Consider the following 17,315-nt stretch of genomic DNA (forward strand, 5'->3'; position numbering starts at 1 on the left):
CTTGTCCCGATGTTCCTGTTGTTTTGGGTCTCCCCTGGCTGCGCCTGCACAATCCCACCATAGACTGGTCCACAGGGCAGGTCTCTCGTTGGAGCCCATTCTGCCTACAGCATTGCCTTCCTGCTAAACCCCTCAAGAAGGTAACTATTTCCTCAACCGAGTTAAAGTCTCTTCCCTCCTGTTATAAGGAATTCTCCGATGTGTTCTGTAAGAAGTCTGCGGAATTCCTTCCTCCACATCGCTCTTATGACTGTCCTGTCGAACTCCTGCCTGGAGCCATGCCCCCCAGAGGCCGCACTTACCCTCTCTCTCCTGCTGAGACTACTGCAATGAAGGAATACATCCAAGAAAATCTCCAGCGGGGGTTTATCCGCCCTTCTACCTCTCCTGCAGGGGCTGGCTTCTTCTTCGTGGAGAAGAAGGACGGAGGCCTTCGGCCATGCATAGACTACCGGGGCCTGAATAAAATCACTGTAAAAAACAGGTACCCTCTGCCCTTGATCGTAGAGCTCTTCGACCAGCTGAAGGGGGCGAAGATATTCTCTAAGTTGGATCTCCGAGGGGCGTACAATCTCATTCGCATCCGTGAGGGTGATGAATGGAAGACGGCTTTCAACACTCGTGATGGGCACTATGAATATCTCGTTATGCCCTTCGGCCTTTGCAATGCCCCTGCCGTCTTCCAGGAGTTTGTTAACGATGTGTTCCGGGATCTCCTAGGAAGGTTCGTAGTCGTATACCTGGACGACATCCTGATCTTTTCTAAAGACCTAGAAAGCCATCGCTCCCAGGTGAAGGAGGTACTCTCTCGTTTGAGGAAGAACTCTCTCTTCGCCAAGTTGGAGAAGTGCGTCTTCGAGGTGTCCAAGATCCCCTTCCTAGGATACATTATCTCCCCTGAGGGATTTGAGATGGATCCCGTGAAAGTGTCTGCCATCCAGGAGTGGCCTATTCCGCTGAGTACCAAGGCAATCCAGAGATTTATCGGATTTGCTAACTACTATCGGCAGTTCATCCGGGGGTTCTCTTCCCGCATTGCACCTATCCTGGCTCTCATCCGGAAAGGGGGTAAACCCAGCTTGTGGCCCCCATCTGCCATTGAAGCTTTTCAGTCTTTGAAAGAGGCCTTCATGTCCGCTTCTGTTCTCCGACACCCCAATCCTGAACTACCCTTTTGCATCGAAGTAGATGCTTCTGAAGTCGGAGCCGGAGCCATCCTGTCTCAGAGACACCCCGCTGATGGGAAGTTGCATCCCTGTGCTTATTTCTCCAAGAAGTTCTCGTCCGCAGAGCAGAACTACGATGTCGGGAACCGAGAACTCTTGGCTGTTAAACTTGCTCTTGAAGAGTGGCGTCACCTCCTGGAGGGTTCTCTGATTCCTGTTCAGATTTACACCGATCATAAGAATCTCGAGTTCATCCAGTCCCTCAAGAGGCTAAACCCCAGGCAAGCAAGGTGGGCTCTCTTCTTCTCTCGGTTTAATTTTATCTTGACTTTTCGCCCAGGTTCCAAGAATCAGAAGGCCGACGCCTTGTCTCGTAGCTTCACTCCGGTGGACCGCTCTCCTGAGAGACAAGAGCCAATCATCCCTCCAGTCAAGATTATTGCCTCCCTGTATCCACAGTTTGCTGATCAAATCCTGGCTGGTCAATCTTCTGCTCCTTCAGATACTCCCATTGGAATGGCATTTGTTCCTCCTGAGCTGCGTCTGCCTATTCTGCAACAGACCCATTGCTCCCGGCAAGCCGGACACCCTGGTCCAGCTAAGACTCTTGAACTCTTACGACGCCTGGTCTGGTGGCCTGATATCCGCAAAGATGTGAAGGACTTTGTTGCTGCCTGTAATGTTTGTGCCACATCTAAGTCAAGCCATTCCCGCCCCAGTGGGTTACTACAGCCTTTGCCGGTTCCTTCCCGTCCCTGGACCCACCTGTCCATGGACTTCATTGTCGAACTTCCTCCCTCTTGTGGGAACACTGTGATCTGGGTTGTCATTGATCGATTCTCCAAAATGGCCCATTTCATCCCTTTGAAGAAGTTGCCCTCTGCGGTGGAGCTGTCCCAGCTATTTATCCAGTACATCTTCCGCCTGCATGGTTTCCCGGTGGAGATCGTCTCTGATAGAGGCACCCAGTTTACTGCTAAATTCTGGCGTTCCCTATGCAAAAACCTGGGAATTGTTCTTCAGTTTTCTTCTGCATACCATCCACAGACGAATGGGGCAGCTGAACGTGTCAACCAAGCCCTGGAACAGTTCCTGAGGAACCACGTATCCCTCTGCCAGGATGACTGGTCTGATCTCCTCCCATGGGCGGAATTCGCTCATAATAATGCTTGTCATTCCTCTACAGGAAGGTCTCCGTTCATGTCGGTGTATGGGCAGCATCCTCAAGCTTTTCCCCAAGACTTTGTACTTTCTGACGTCCCGGCTGCTGACGATTCCGCAGCCCATATGTCTGCTATTTGGGCTGCTACCAAGTTGAACCTAGAGAAGAGCGCTTTGGTTCATAAGACTTTCGCGGATCGGCGTCGAAGATCTTCTCCTCCCTACAAGGTGGGTGATAATGTCTGGCTCTCTTCCAGGAATATCCGGTTGAAGATACCATCTCCCAAGTTGGGTCCAAAATTCGTGGGTCCATTTCCCATCTTGGAGATAATCAACCCTGTGGCTGTCAGACTTCAGCTTCCACCAGAGATGAGAATCCCCAACGTGTTCCACGTGTCTCTGGTGAAACCCGCCATCACCAACCGGTTTTCTGGTGGTCAATCTCCTCCTCCTGCCATCTCTGTGGAGGGTCAACTCGAGTACGAGGTGGAGAAAATCCTAGACTCCAGGATCTCCAGTGGGTCCCTTCAGTACCTCATTCAGTGGAGGGGCTTTGGTCCTGAAGAATGCTCCTGGGAAGGACACCGTGATGTTCACGCTCCCCGTCTGGTGAGGGATTTTCACGCCAAGTTTCCCCAGAAACCTTGTCCCGGTGGTCCTGAGGCCCCCCGTGAGGGGGGGGGTACTGTCACGATCGCCGCCCGGAGCAGGACCAGGAGCTCCGGGCGGCGCAGCTATCACTTCCGACGCCGCTCCCAAAATGGCGGCGCCCATGGCCGCCACGTGGGTAGCGGCGCCGGCGCAGAGACGCCTGCGCGCAAGTGCGCAGGCGCGAAGACGTCACAACGACGCGACGGACGCAGGCGCAGCGCGTCGGTCGCAGACGTGCTGACGCCGACGCAAGGGCGCCAAAAATCCCCTTTAAAAGGACGCCTGAGGCGCCAAGATGGCGCCCGAAAATAGGATCTTGTTCCTGAATAGATTCCTGGGTTCCCTGTTGCTGTTCCTGTTATCCCTGAGTATATTCTTGATTGATCTCTTGTTGTTGACCCCCTGCCTGGACTTTGGACTCTGCTTATATTCTGCCTGCCTTTTGACCTGTTGCCTGAACTCTATTACCCCTTCTGCTAAATCCCTGGATACCACGATCCTGATCCCTCCTGAGGGGCTTCCTCCTAAATCCGGACTACTCCCCAGAGGGAACTCCCGGTTCCCTGACACATAGCAATAATGTGGTGGTCGACCTAAAAGTATAGTTTTTCGGTCTAGTGTTTGGTCAAAATCCATATCCATGGAATTTGGAACATCTCTATTTCCCATACTGTATTACGTTTTTAAGTGTAACACATTATAAGGTTTCAATTTTGGGAACAAATTGGACAATACAGTATATTTTCTAGTTTTGTTTTTGTAAATGCTTTTAATAACCAGGATTTCCTTTTTAATTTTTCGTTTTTTCCTTACTTTAGGTAAAATGGTAGAAGATTTTTGGGGGCCTTCCAAAAAGGTTCTAGGCGATCTGAAGTTTCTTGAAAATTTGAAGGCATTCGATAAGGATAACATCAATCCTGCAGTGATGAAGAAAATAAGAGAAAAATTTATTGACAATCCTGATTTTCAGCCTTCTGTCATCAAGAATGTTTCCTCAGCCTGCGAAGGACTTTGCAAATGGGTGAGAGCAATGGAAGTGTATGATCGAGTGGCTAAAGTGGTTGCCCCAAAACGGGAACGTCTTAAAGAAGCTGAAGGTAAACTCTTTATACAAATGCAGCAGTTAAATACAAAAAGGGCAGAGCTGAAGGCTGTAGAGGATCGTCTTCAAGCTTTGAATGATGAATTAAGCGATATGAATAAGAAGAAGATGGAACTGGAAAATAACATTGAACTCTGTTCTCAGAAATTGGTACGTGCAGAGAAACTGATCAGTGGCCTAGGTGGAGAAAAAGATAGGTGGACAGAAGCGGCAAGATTGCTAGGCATCAGGTACAATAATCTTACTGGGGATGTACTACTATCATCAGGTACAGTAGCCTATTTAGGAGCATTCACAGTAGACTACCGTCAAGAATGCCAGAATCAATGGCAGATTTTATGCAAAGAAAAGAAAATACCTTGCTCAGATGACTTCAACTTAAGTTCTACTTTGGGAGATCCAGTTAAAATTCGCACTTGGCAAATTGCTGGTTTGCCTGTCGATTCTTTTTCTGTGGACAATGGTATTATTGTTTCTAATTCAAGAAGATTTCCTTTGATGATTGACCCTCAAGGACAAGCCAACAAGTGGATAAAGAACATGGAGAAAGCCAACAAACTTTTTGTTATCAAGATATCTGATGCAACGTATACAAGGACCCTAGAAAATGCCATCCAGTTTGGAAACCCAGTTTTACTTGAAAACCTTGGTGAGGAAATAGATGCAGTTTTGGAGCCTCTGCTGCTAAAACAGACATTTAAACAGCAAGGTGTAGAATATATAAGGCTAGGTGAAAACATTATAGAGTACTCAAAAGATTTTAGACTTTATATGACCACCCGCTTAAGAAACCCTCATTACCTTCCAGAAGTGGCTGTTAAAGTGTGTCTCCTTAACTTCATGATAACACCCTTGGGTCTTCAGGACCAACTTCTCGGCATTGTAGCAGCAAAAGAAAAACCTGAACTGGAGGAAAAGAAGAATCAGCTGATTGTCGAAAGTGCAACCAACAAAAAACAACTGAAAGAAATAGAAGACAAAATTTTGGAAGTCCTTTCATCCTCGCAAGGAAACATTTTAGAAGATGAGACGGCCATTAAAGTTTTGTCTTCATCAAAACTACTCTCAGAGGAAATTTCTGAAAAGCAACAAATTGCCTCTGCAACTGAGAAAGAAATAGATTCAACACGAATGGGATACAAACCAGTGGCAGTTCATTCATCTATTATATTCTTTTGCATTTCTGACCTAGCCAATATAGAACCAATGTACCAGTATTCTTTGACCTGGTTTATAAACCTTTATGTTCACTCCCTTGCACATAGCAAGAAGAGTGAAAACCTGCACGAGAGAATTGAAAATATAATTGGACACTTTACAATAAGTACTTACAACAATGTTTGCAGATCGCTTTTTGAAAAAGACAAACTTTTGTTCTCACTTCTGTTGACAATCGGTATTATGAAAGGTGAAGGCAAAGTAAATGATGATGTTTGGCGTTTCCTCTTGACTGGTGGTATAGCACTTGACAACCCATACCCAAACCCTGCTTCTATGTGGCTGTCTGATAAATCTTGGGCTGAAATTGTACGGGCATCAAATCTAGAGCCTCTTCGTGGCTTCATGAACCACGTAACAGACAATATTTCTGAGTGGAAAACAATTTATGACTCTTTAAATCCTCAAGATGAAGCCCTTCCAGATAAGTGGAAAGACCTAAATGGTATAAATCGATTGGTGGTGCTTAGGTGTCTCAGGCCTGATAAAATGGTTCCAGCGGTCCAAGAATTCATTTCCGAAAATATGGGCAAAAAGTTTATTGAACCGCCAACATTTGACCTCGCTGGAAGCTACAATGATTCCAACTGCTGTGCTCCTTTGATTTTTGTGCTGTCGCCGGGAGCTGATCCAATGGCCGGTAATTATTTTTCATAGTTTTTGAGAAAAATTATTCACAAAAAGTAATAGAAACAGAGATCATCCAGTAAGGTTGGAAACTATAGCCATGGAGAGCAACAGGTACAGGCTAGCAATAGTTACAGAACCTGCTTCAAGAAATCCACTGATGCCTACAGAGAGTTTCTGGTAAAACCTTAGAATAATTCTTGTTTGTGTATCATATTCATAGGTGATTCCAACTGGTTGGAACAGTTCCGTTACAGTAAAATGCTTCTTTTATTTAGTAGGTGAGATGAGAGCTATGGGAGGTGATTAAAAGCTTGTAGCAAGCATACGAGTGTGGCAATGGCTGCTCAGGCAAGGCTAAGGCAATTGCAGATTGGATGAGTTCTGTCACTTTAAGCCCCTCACTTCAGTAGGCAGGACACCTGCCTATTTCTAAGAGCTGGGAATTATTATTCGTACAAGCTGGGAATTGCCTGACTAGCAATTACACAAGTACACATGTAAACTCGACCCACAAAAATTTAATCAGTGAACAGCCTCTTTGAAATCTTTAGATACCTGCCACTGTGGTTGTTAAAAGGTTAACATTAAGGTTGCAGCATCCACTTAATCGCTTAGAAATCCTTCTCCTCCTCTAACCCACTCTGCCTCCTCCCTCAGGAATTTGCTTTGGCTAATGAGCATGCTCAGTTCTGCTCAGCTCAGATTACTAAACACACCCTCCAGTCTAACAGCCAATGAAGAGATATCATTGCTGGTTCCCATAGAAGCTTTGTCTGTCTGATCCTATTTTTTACTCCTAACCACCTTTCCAGAGATTAACCATTACAGTGTTCAACCTCAGCAGAACTTTTTATCAAAGCCTGTGTAACCCTGCATTCTGCATTGCATAAACTTTATAGCATACATGTCCTGTTTGCAGATGTTAGTGTTACTGATGATGTCAGAGGGAAAATGGCTGCCGGGTAAAAGCTGCTATTTGTTTTAAGAAAATGCGATGCAGCTGGCAAATGGAGGGGGTATATGCAGTACAAATGATGTGGCTTGGGTGGGGAAGATATGCCCAACTTAAATACATGGTAGGAAAATGTAGGCTTTACATGTCCTTTAAGGAGATTGCCATGACAGGACATTGTGGGCAGTTTGGGTTGATTTGGCTCTGCTTCCCAAATAACAAAACTCATAGGCACAAAACCACAGAGTGTGCCATTGTCCTATGCCACTAATGGAAAATAAAACATTAGGCAAATCCATATGGAAAAAGGGTGCAGTGGCCCTTTAAAATTTGCTGATGGAAGAAATAAATTTAAATCTATAAGTAGATAAAATGATACACATTATAAGACAGCAGGGTCAAATTAAAATGAATGGTCATTTTATAGAGTAATGAGGCTGTCTTTTTTTATAGAGTGTGAGCCTAGGCAGGAATAATGTATCGTTTTCATATATAAGCTAAATTAAAGCAATATCTTTTAAGGTATCAAACAATATTCAGAGGAATTTATAAAAATATACTAGATCTTTGACTCACCACCATTTAAGCAAGGATATTCTTTAGTTCTTATCTTTAATTTGTTATCCTAAAGACTTATTTTAGAGGAAAAACCCTTTATTCAAAAAATAAGCTGCTGGGAGTTGCAATACAATAACACTGGACTATAATGAATATGGAAACAGCCTATAGACAAATTGTATTACTCTATTAAAGGAAATATAAACCTTCAGAAACAAATCAAAGGGACTCTAATGTCAAAAAATGAACTATGTTCTCTGAGCAATGCAGTTATTTACATTCATTTTCTATTTTTAGCGGTTTCTGGGATATTAGCAGTTTTATACTGCAAGGCATCATTCAGCTCACAGCTCTCTCTTTGAGAACCAAAATTGTCAGTGACACTATGGGGCTGATTTACTGAAATTCTGATTTTTTTAATTTTTTATGAATGGTATTTTTTGTGTTTTTTTTTCTCCAAAACTCTAAACATTTGAGATTTATTTAGTGTAAAAATCACAAAAAAACTTCTACAAGTAAAAGTAGTTGAGGTCCTATAGAAGTCAGTGGTAGCTGTCGTGGTTTGAAAAAGCTCTAAATTCACTAAAAGTTGACTGTTAAATGAAAACTAAAGCTTAATTAAAGTAGTAGTGTAGAAATGTTTATGCTGTGGGCTCCTATATCAGCCCAAGGCAACCACAGCCCTTTAGCAGGGAAGATCTGTGTCTCCAAAGATGTCCTTGGATCATTGCTACTATTGAGAAGCTGACACTTTAGGCTGGTGTAATAAATTCAATATATAAAATATGGCATTTTTAGCCATATTCATTTTTAGGGTTTAGTTCTCCTTTGTTAAAAGAGCCTTCAACTGTATGTATAATAAGGATAAAAGCTGCTAATTTATGAAAAGTAGAGAAAATGAATGTACAGCATGGGCAGAAGTACTCAGTGGAGCAGGCAGAACAATTTTACATTCATTTATTTTGTGGGATTACATTTGCTTTAAAGCTTGGCAGAGAGCTTCTGGTTAATCCCCAATGTTGTCTAGAGACATGTCCTAAATAGTTCAGTTTCCCAAAATATTCAGTTTTCATGCAGACCCTTATAAAGCCATTCATTACTGCTGCAGGCCAGGAGATAAGAAATGCAGCACCTTTTTACTCATTCCTGTTAAAGAACCCAATAAGGCAGCACTAATAATGGCAGCGGGCTTTCAGAAGACTAATCTGTAGATCCAGATCCATCAAGACATGTGTTGACATGTAGTGCTGATAAGATTTGGGGTTGAGGAGCAAACAACATAAAGCACTGGGCAAAGCAGCCTCCAAACAATTTATGTCTCCCCTGAGTTTTCAGTGCATAAATCTAATGCTAGCCAACAAGTTTTCATGTAGGGATGACACCGGTGTCCCTTTAAGTAAAGACTTCTCCATGTTTCAGTGGTGTCATTTCAAGTCCATGTATTTCTGTTTTAATTCATGTTTTGTCTATAATTTTGTGCAGCTGAGCTAATGTTCTTTTATAGCAGCAGCTAGAGATCCATCTGTAAAGCTTTTATGGGGCTGTTTCTTTTTGCAGCACACAAGTAGCCTATCAACTGACTCCCAGGAAACCCTTCAGGGAAAGTAATGTGTTCATATCTGAAGTAAATGAATAATGTTGCCTTAGTTATTATTACTCAGTGTAAACAGCAACAGTATGAATAAATACAGTAAATAAATCCAGTGCTATACAGTAGAACCCCCAGGAAAAAAATGGGTAAAAAATTAGGGTAATGTATAACAGTGAAACCTCAGTTTTTCATCCCCTAATTTTAAGTTTCCCCTCATTTTACATTGTTGTTTTGTGGTCCCACCTTTACATTTTCCTGGATTTTCGGTACATTCTGACTCATTATATATATATATATAAGAGATAATCAGGAAGCCGGCACAGCACGTCAAAAAGTCATCGCTGCCTGGGTGCAATATGCCCAAAAATTAAGTAGAGAAGTGAAGAAGCTCGCACTCACAAGACTTATCAAAATCAAAAATGGTGTTTATTTCAATATAAGTTACTTATATTGAAATAAACACCATTTTTGATTTTGATAAGTCCTGTGAGTGTGAGCTTCTTCACTTCTCTATATATATATATATCTGTTTTACCTATAAATGTTGATATTGTCATTAAGATTTCACTGTACAGGTATGGGACCTGTTATCCAGAATGCTTGGGATCTGGGGTTTTCTAGATAAGGGATCTTTCTGTCATTTCCAAACATTAGGAAGCCTGTTTACTAAAACTTTTTCTCACTTAATTAAAAAAAAAAGTGACCATGCCCAAATCCCCTTAATTTACCAATAACATTTCTTGAAAAACTTGGTGCTCCAAAAAGTCGGGACAAAAACGAACATTAATTCAAATTGTGCAACTTGTGGCTCTAAAAACTCATCTTTATCGAATTGTAGCCCCGAAAACTCTAATTTATTAAGTTATCAAATGAAAACCAGTGCAAACAGCCCAAAACCACCTGCCATTGACTTCTTTAGTAGCTTCAGAGCATAATAAACAATTTAAGGCATTTTACCCTCTAAAAATGCAAGTTTTTCCCCTTTAAAATCTCAACCAGAAAAAAACAAAGTTTAATAAAAAGTCCACTAAGTCTACCTACAATTAATTTAAACATTAAATGAACCCAATAGCATTGCCTCTCTTTAGGATTATTGGGATCAATTACAAGCTACAGTTTTATTATTACAGAGAAAAAATAGAGTTTTAAAAGTCTGAATTGGATTATTAAAATGGCATCTATGGGAGACTGCCTCATAATTTGGAGCTTTCTGGATATCAGGTTTCCAGATCATAGATCCCATAACTGTATATCAAAATAATGACATGCCATGTGTAAGTGAGAATTCTTGATGAGTTACTTTCATTATACAATACAGTTGTCCTGAATTCCTGGAAAGGGAGGCAGATACATGGAAGGATATTAAGAAAGATAAACACAATTAATTCTTATTGATATTGTAAATGTCCATCTATGAGACCCCCGGAATTATTGCAGTGATATAAAGTCATTTTAGCCCGCTGAGCAATTTACATGGGAGGAAATGCCCAGCCTTTCCAAATGTTACGATAAAGGGACATTATACTGTATTTATCAGCAGGATTTAGTTTCCATGTCTTTGTAATTGTGTTAACAGCGAAGCTTGTTGGAATAGCATTTTCTCCCTATTGCTTGCTTTGGCTGGAGCATTTTTGTAAGACATCAGTAGCATCCAGTGGCCATGTAGATGTCATACCTTTCTCTTGTCTCATTTAGGGGCGCTCCACCAATGAGGCGAGTTGATCCACTCGCCTCAGGTGGCAGCGCCCCCCCTTGTTGCCAGGGGTGGCAAAAATGCCGCTCCTGGAAACTAAGCCGAATTTCCGGTTTTCAACCCGGAAATTCGGCTCTTCTAGTGCAGAAAGCACAATTGCGCTCTCTGCACCAGCATCGTGCAGTGCCTGGCAACGGAAGGCTGCCTCAGGCGCCATAAAGGCGCGGATCGGCGCTGGTCTCATTGGTATAAATACAAAAGTGCATAAAGGGCTCTGTATACTTTGTAAGCATTTTAAGATGTGCTTCCAGGTTTAAAATGGATACTGTCTTCACCAAACACATCAGTACCAGTATTCTACACAGTAAAGGTGGCCATACATTATATCAGTCCTTTAGACCAATTCGGCAATTTATCGGCTTCCCGACTGGTCTTCCCGATTGATATCTGGCCATGATATCGATCGGGAAGGTTTAATTTTTCCGCCAACCAGCCCTTCGGAGCCGATTGCTCCTCGTTGTAATCCGATCGTTCGGCCCTAGGGCCGAATTTTTGGATTACCCCGATATAGCCCTGCCGTTCATGTATGGCCATTTTAAAACAGACGTGTATCAATTCCAATTCGATTTATTCATACTGATTTCCCTGCCAGGCTTGTTGAAGTTTGCTGATGACCTGGGCATGGGAGGAGAAAACATTCAAACCATTTCCCTTGGGCAGGGCCAGGGGCCAATAGCAGAGACAATGATACATGCCGCCATCAAAAAGGGCTCCTGGGTTGTCCTACAGAACTGCCACCTTGCCACCAGCTGGATGCCGGCTCTGGAGAAAATATGCGAAGAGACGATTGTGCCGGAGAATACGAACGAGAAGTTCAGGTGCGTGATTATGGCTTGCATTTTACCCACACTCATTATCATTAATCATATGCGGTGCACTTTTCCCCAAGTACATGTATGGGACCTGTTATCCAGAATGCTCGGGGCCTGAGGTTTTCCAGATAATGGCTCTTTGTGTAATTTGGATCTTCATACCTTAAAGAGATACTGACATCAGAAATTAAACTCTTTTTTTACATCTATCATAATTTTGCCTGATGCTTTTTCATTACCTGTCTGGTGCCCCATGTTCCTGTATGAGGGGGCTGCCATATTTGTGCAGCAGAAGTCCATTAGCATTAGATTCTCTAGGTTGGCAAAACAGTCAGGTTTAGAAACTTCAACTAACAATTACTTACAAAAACAAACCTCTCTGCAATAAACGATCAGTGTGACCTATAGGTAACTTTTAATGTACATTCATATTTTAAAAAGTTGTTTTTTAGTGTCCGTATCACTTTAAGTCTACTAGAAAATCATGTAAACATCCCAATCCCAATAGGCTGGTTTTGCTTCTAATAAGGATTAATTAATAGGGATCAAGTACAAGGTACTGTTTTATTTTTACAGAGAAAAAGGAAATCATCTTTAAACATTTGAATTATTATTATTATTATAATTGAGTCTATGGAAGACAGCCTTTCCATAATTAAGAGCTTTTCCAGATAACAGATCCCACAACAATACATTTGTAGCCTTATAGAGAACAAAAAAATAAATAACGAAGACCAATATAAAAAATTGCTTAGAATTGACCATTCTATAACATATTAAAAGTTAACTTAAAATTGAACCACCCCTTAATGTCAACCCAGCATAATGTGTTCAGCTGCTTTGACCACCATTCTGTTATGTATTAGAGCTCAGCTCTCTTTGGGGTGTTAGAGCTCAGCAGCCGCACTGAACTCTAACACCCCTCCAGAGTATTAATACCAGAAAATGAACAAGCATTGCATTAAAATTAATAAAGGGTTACATTCAGATTTTTTTCTAAACATGTTTTAAACAAATCTAAAGAGCTTGGCATTTGGGCACTGGGCCCCCTAGTCCAACCCTGCTCATATCTGAAGCCATGCAACAAATTTTAATTTAGAGATGACACTTCAGTATGCCTTAAAGGAACAGATTATAGTGTAGTAACTTAATTAAAATATACAAATGCAAAAAAGGCTCAGATGAGGCTTAATGAGGTAATGACAGACTGCTAGTGTTGGGGTGTCCACTAAATTAACAATATATAATCAAAAAGAACACAAGGGACTTCTCCCCACACTACATAAGTCTGAAGAAATCTATAAACAAAAATAATGATAATTAAATGTCAAAGTAACATAAAAAGTAATTTTTATTCACCACCATGCCATATTGAACAAGTGAGATTAAAACCATTTAAAATAAAAAGCAGCGCTGCATGTAAAACTGAAGGGATCCCTTCTAAAAGGACGGAAACCCAAAAGCTGGTTATGTCAACCAACTCAGGGAAAAATTAGCATGCTATTAAGTATGGTAATAAAAGATCAATTAGTGATGAGAAATGTAATGGAAAAGTTCAGGAACAAGAATGTGGATAAGCGCTTGTAAACATATTGGTTCGATAAGGTTCAGTTAAATGAGTCCATCTTGATCCTAAACGGAAAAAAGGTTCCAAAGCTCGTAAATAAACAGCATGCGAATGTTCCCCTACTTCATGTTATATAAGACAGATTTGCGGGGTAAACCCCTGAGTCTTTGGTGTTTGTGGATTGGTGTTAAGATAATTCCAATCTTTGGGTTAATGCTTGCTGGACGTGCTGGGGTCTGTGTCGGTCTGGGGAAGGGGTTAGCTCGCCTGCAGTAGGCAATGGCGATTAGGTAGTCCAGGTAAGTGTATCACAGCGTATATTCCCAAGGACATGCTAACTGTTCACAGGTGCTAAATCCACCACTCTCTGTAGCGGTTCTGTAACCCTCATAAGAAATGTTAATTATGCCGACCGTATAGCGAGTTGCGCTCACGGATGACTCCGAAGATCCTTGAAGCGACTGTGCAGCTTTATTTCCCCAGACCTCCCCTGATCACGCCAGAATGCAGTCCAGAAGGGATCACCCTACAGCGGGTGCAGCGCTGAACCTCAAAAATTGCTTTTTATGTTACTTTGACATTTAATTATCATTATTTTTGTTTATAGATTTCTTCAGACTTATGCAGTGTGGGGAGAAGTCCCTTGTGTTCTTTTTGATTATATATTATTAATTAAAATATAATTAAAATATAAATAATAAATTAAAATAACTGGTTTGTTTGCTTCAGAAACTACTATAGTATATTAAAACTAGTTGTGTAGCCATGGGGGCAGCCATTCAAAGCTGAAAAAGGAGAAAAGGCACAGGATACACAGCTGATAACAGACAAGTCCAGTGCATCCATAGTTATTTAACGTTTCATTCAGCAGCTCTTCGTTTTGCAGTTTCAGCAATCGGGTTACTAGGGTTCAAATTACCCTAGCAACCATGCATTGATTTAAATGAGACACTGGAATATGAATAGGAGACACGGAATAGAGAGATGGGTAATAAAAAGTAACAATAACAATATATTTGGGAGCATTTGTTTTTTAGATGGAGTCAGTGACCCCCATTTGAAAGCTGGAAAAAGTCAGTAGAAAACTGTGAATAATTCAAAAATTATAAAAAATAAATAAATAATGAAGACCAATTGAAAAGTTGGTTAGAAGTGCCCATTCTATAACATACTAAAAATTAACATTAAGATAACTTTTATTATGTTATAGAACAGCCAATTTTAAACAACTTTTCAATTGGTTTTCATTATTTATTTTTTTATAGTTTTATAGTTATTTGCCTTTTTCTTCTGACTCTTTGCAGCTTTCAAATGGGCGTCGCTGACCCTTTCTAAAAGAACAAACGCTCTGTAAGACTACACATGTATTGTTACTTTTTATTACTGATCCTTCTATTCAGACTCTCTCCTATTCATATTATACAGACTAGTGATGTGCAGGCCGTATGTTTAGCGGGACGCCCACGACATTGCCGTGCATGAAATTAATATCCTGTTTTAGTGGTTGACTCCCACCATGGACGCCTATGATGTCACTATGTGGCCACGTCTAGCTAATTCCTATCCATGTTTCAGGCTCTGGCTGACCAGTTACCCTTCAGACAAGTTTCCTGTGAGTATTCTTCAAAACGGAATCAAAATGACAAACGAGCCTCCAAAGGGTCTGAGGGCCAATCTGCTACGATCTTACCTTAATGACCCGGTATCTGACCCAACATTCTTCAACTGCTGCCAAAAACCTCAAATTTGGCAAAAACTGTTATTTGGGCTTTGCTTTTTTCATGCTCTTGTTCAAGAAAGGAGGAATTTTGGCCCTTTAGGTAAGGAATAGTTTTCATCTGATTTTACAATTATTAATTCTAAATCAGAATTTTAACAATTAGGGGGTTATTTATCAAAATCTGAATCTATCTGATGTTTTAAAATAAAAAAGTCCAACCAAACTAGAATCCACGATTTGACGTTATTTATTATCAAAAAAAGCATGATTTAATCAGATTGGGGAAAAATTGTATAAAACTGTGATTTCTTTGGATTTTTACAGAAAAGCCAGAATTTTTGCACAAAAAGCCAGAAATAGTTGGATTTTCGGGCTTATTCCAGCGCAGACTACAGAAACTTCCAAATAGAATAGAGACCTCTCTTATATAATTTATATACAACCTCGGCATGTCTGAGATGGCGGATGTTTGGATTTGGACTTTTTGCAGCCTTGTGGTATAATAAATCTCGAAAAAGTTTTTTTTCCCACTACAAATTTAGATTTTCTAGTAAAATTTTTAGCATTTGGACTTTAATAAATAACCCCTCCTCAAATGTTTTGACTTTTTAACATTTCTGACTTTAATAAATAACCCCTTAATGGGACTTAATGACTTTATTTGATTTTTTTTTGGCAAAAATCTTCTATGACACCAGCCAAATAGTATGATTCATTTATATTAGCTGGAGAAGCTGGGAGCTGCTGCTCATCATGGAACTCTCTGCTGCCGACCTGAAAGCTTACTGTAAACCCTTATCTTCCATACAGGCTGGAATATTCCATATGAGTTCAACGAATCTGATTTAAGGATCAGCATGAGACAGCTACAGATGTTTTTGAATGAGTACGAAGAAGTACCGTTTGAAGCACTGACATATTTAACAGGTAATTAAGGCATGATATAAACTCTAATTTACATCTCTTTGCTTTCTCTTAATCGCTCTCTTCTATCTGTCAGCTACCTAGAACTTCCCCTCTCTATTATTCCATCTCCTACAACCACCACTAAGGGTTTCATTGGGCGCACAGGCTATTCCAATACAACTGCTATAAGAAGGCCTTTGGTGCAGGGCTAAATCTAGAATTCCTGTCTTGCACAACTTAAATGAAGCAAAGTGTAGGAGCATGGCTGTTGGCACCCTACATGCAGCTCCCTATACAGGGACAGAAGCACTCTGCATTGTACTTGGGGAGCACCCGGGGGCTTCATTGAGTGGCATGGTGTATTGTGGGCAAAATAACATGATACATTGGGGAAATTCACTAATTTTGGCCTCGGAAGGGTTCGCTACACTTCGCGCGTTAAGTCTTGCTATCAAAGTTTCACTAGCGTAAATTCGTCAGCATGAGCATTTCATAGAGAACTTTCTTTAACGTTCAATTCTGCCTAGTGAAACTTCATTTATACACTTACGCTTAGGTCAATTTGAATAGGGTGGGTACATATAGGTCAAATACAGTAGAACCCCCGTTTTACCTCCCCTGATTTCAAGTTTTCCCTCATGTTGTTTTGTGGTCCCACCTATATATTATGCCTAATACATTTCCCTGCTTTTACATAGATTTTACATAAAATAGTTATTTGCCTGTTTTTTCTGACCGAATAAACACAACTTTTCACTTTTGCAACAAAGAGTTGCTGCAGCGATGTTCTTGCTAAAATAGAGTTACAGGCTGAACTTGATGTATTTTTTTTCAACCTATCAGCTAATGAGTATCTCATAAATCAGGCATGTCCAAAATCCGGCCTGCGGGCCAATTGCAGCCCTTTTTCAATTTCAGATTGGCCCGCAGCCTCAAACAAGGATTTTCCCATACAAGGGCAGGCCCAGATAAAAATTGGCACCCAACTGGCCAGTCATGCCGGCTGCGTGCCGTGACGCCATGACATCACTAGATTAGGCGCCAGTTCTTGCCGGAGGCTGCCATGGAGATGTTCATCCAGTTTTGCTGCAGGACTTGTCTCCTAACAGGATGACTCCACTCACCATGACAGACTGCTGGCAGTTTATTACTTTGGGTGGTTGGTCTCAACATTTGAAGAGCCCACAATGTACAACATGCCCACTCTATTTACAATGGTGCAAAGCTTGACTGAACGTTTCGGCGCCAGATGCATCTCTGGTGATGAAAACTTATCATCTTTATTTTAAGTTTGTGTCATGTCACCTATTTGCTTTTTTCAGCGCCATTGTCTCCTAAATATGTCAAGATCAACTTGGAGTGATTTCTAGAGAAAGTATCCGAATATAATTCCATCTCACCTACTCCCTCTAGAACCCACTTTGCTGCCACCTCATGATGGATATCCATGGTCAGTCGTTTCATTTCAACGCTAGTGGGTAAAGAACCCCTGAAGGGGACCCATCCCACTGGGAACTTGGAAACCCAT

At 41.2% G+C, this 17,315-nt stretch overlaps 1 protein-coding gene across 1 annotated transcript in view; it reads left to right on the forward strand.

The window, feature by feature from the left end:
• The window catches only part of dnah3.S (dynein axonemal heavy chain 3 S homeolog), a 169,807-nt gene that overhangs the window by 140,173 nt on the left and 12,319 nt on the right, over nt 1-17,315 (forward strand). The window contains exons 52-55 of the mRNA XM_018239192.2: nt 3,797-5,938; nt 11,375-11,600; nt 14,737-14,981; nt 15,692-15,808. Of these exons, the coding sequence (XP_018094681.1) occupies nt 3,797-5,938; nt 11,375-11,600; nt 14,737-14,981; nt 15,692-15,808 (2,730 nt within the window). The remainder of the gene's footprint in view (nt 1-3,796; nt 5,939-11,374; nt 11,601-14,736; nt 14,982-15,691; nt 15,809-17,315) is intronic.

The sequence above is a fragment of the Xenopus laevis genome, chromosome 9_10S (assembly GCF_017654675.1).
Source record: "Xenopus laevis strain J_2021 chromosome 9_10S, Xenopus_laevis_v10.1, whole genome shotgun sequence".
Lineage (NCBI taxonomy): Eukaryota > Metazoa > Chordata > Amphibia > Anura > Pipidae > Xenopus > Xenopus laevis.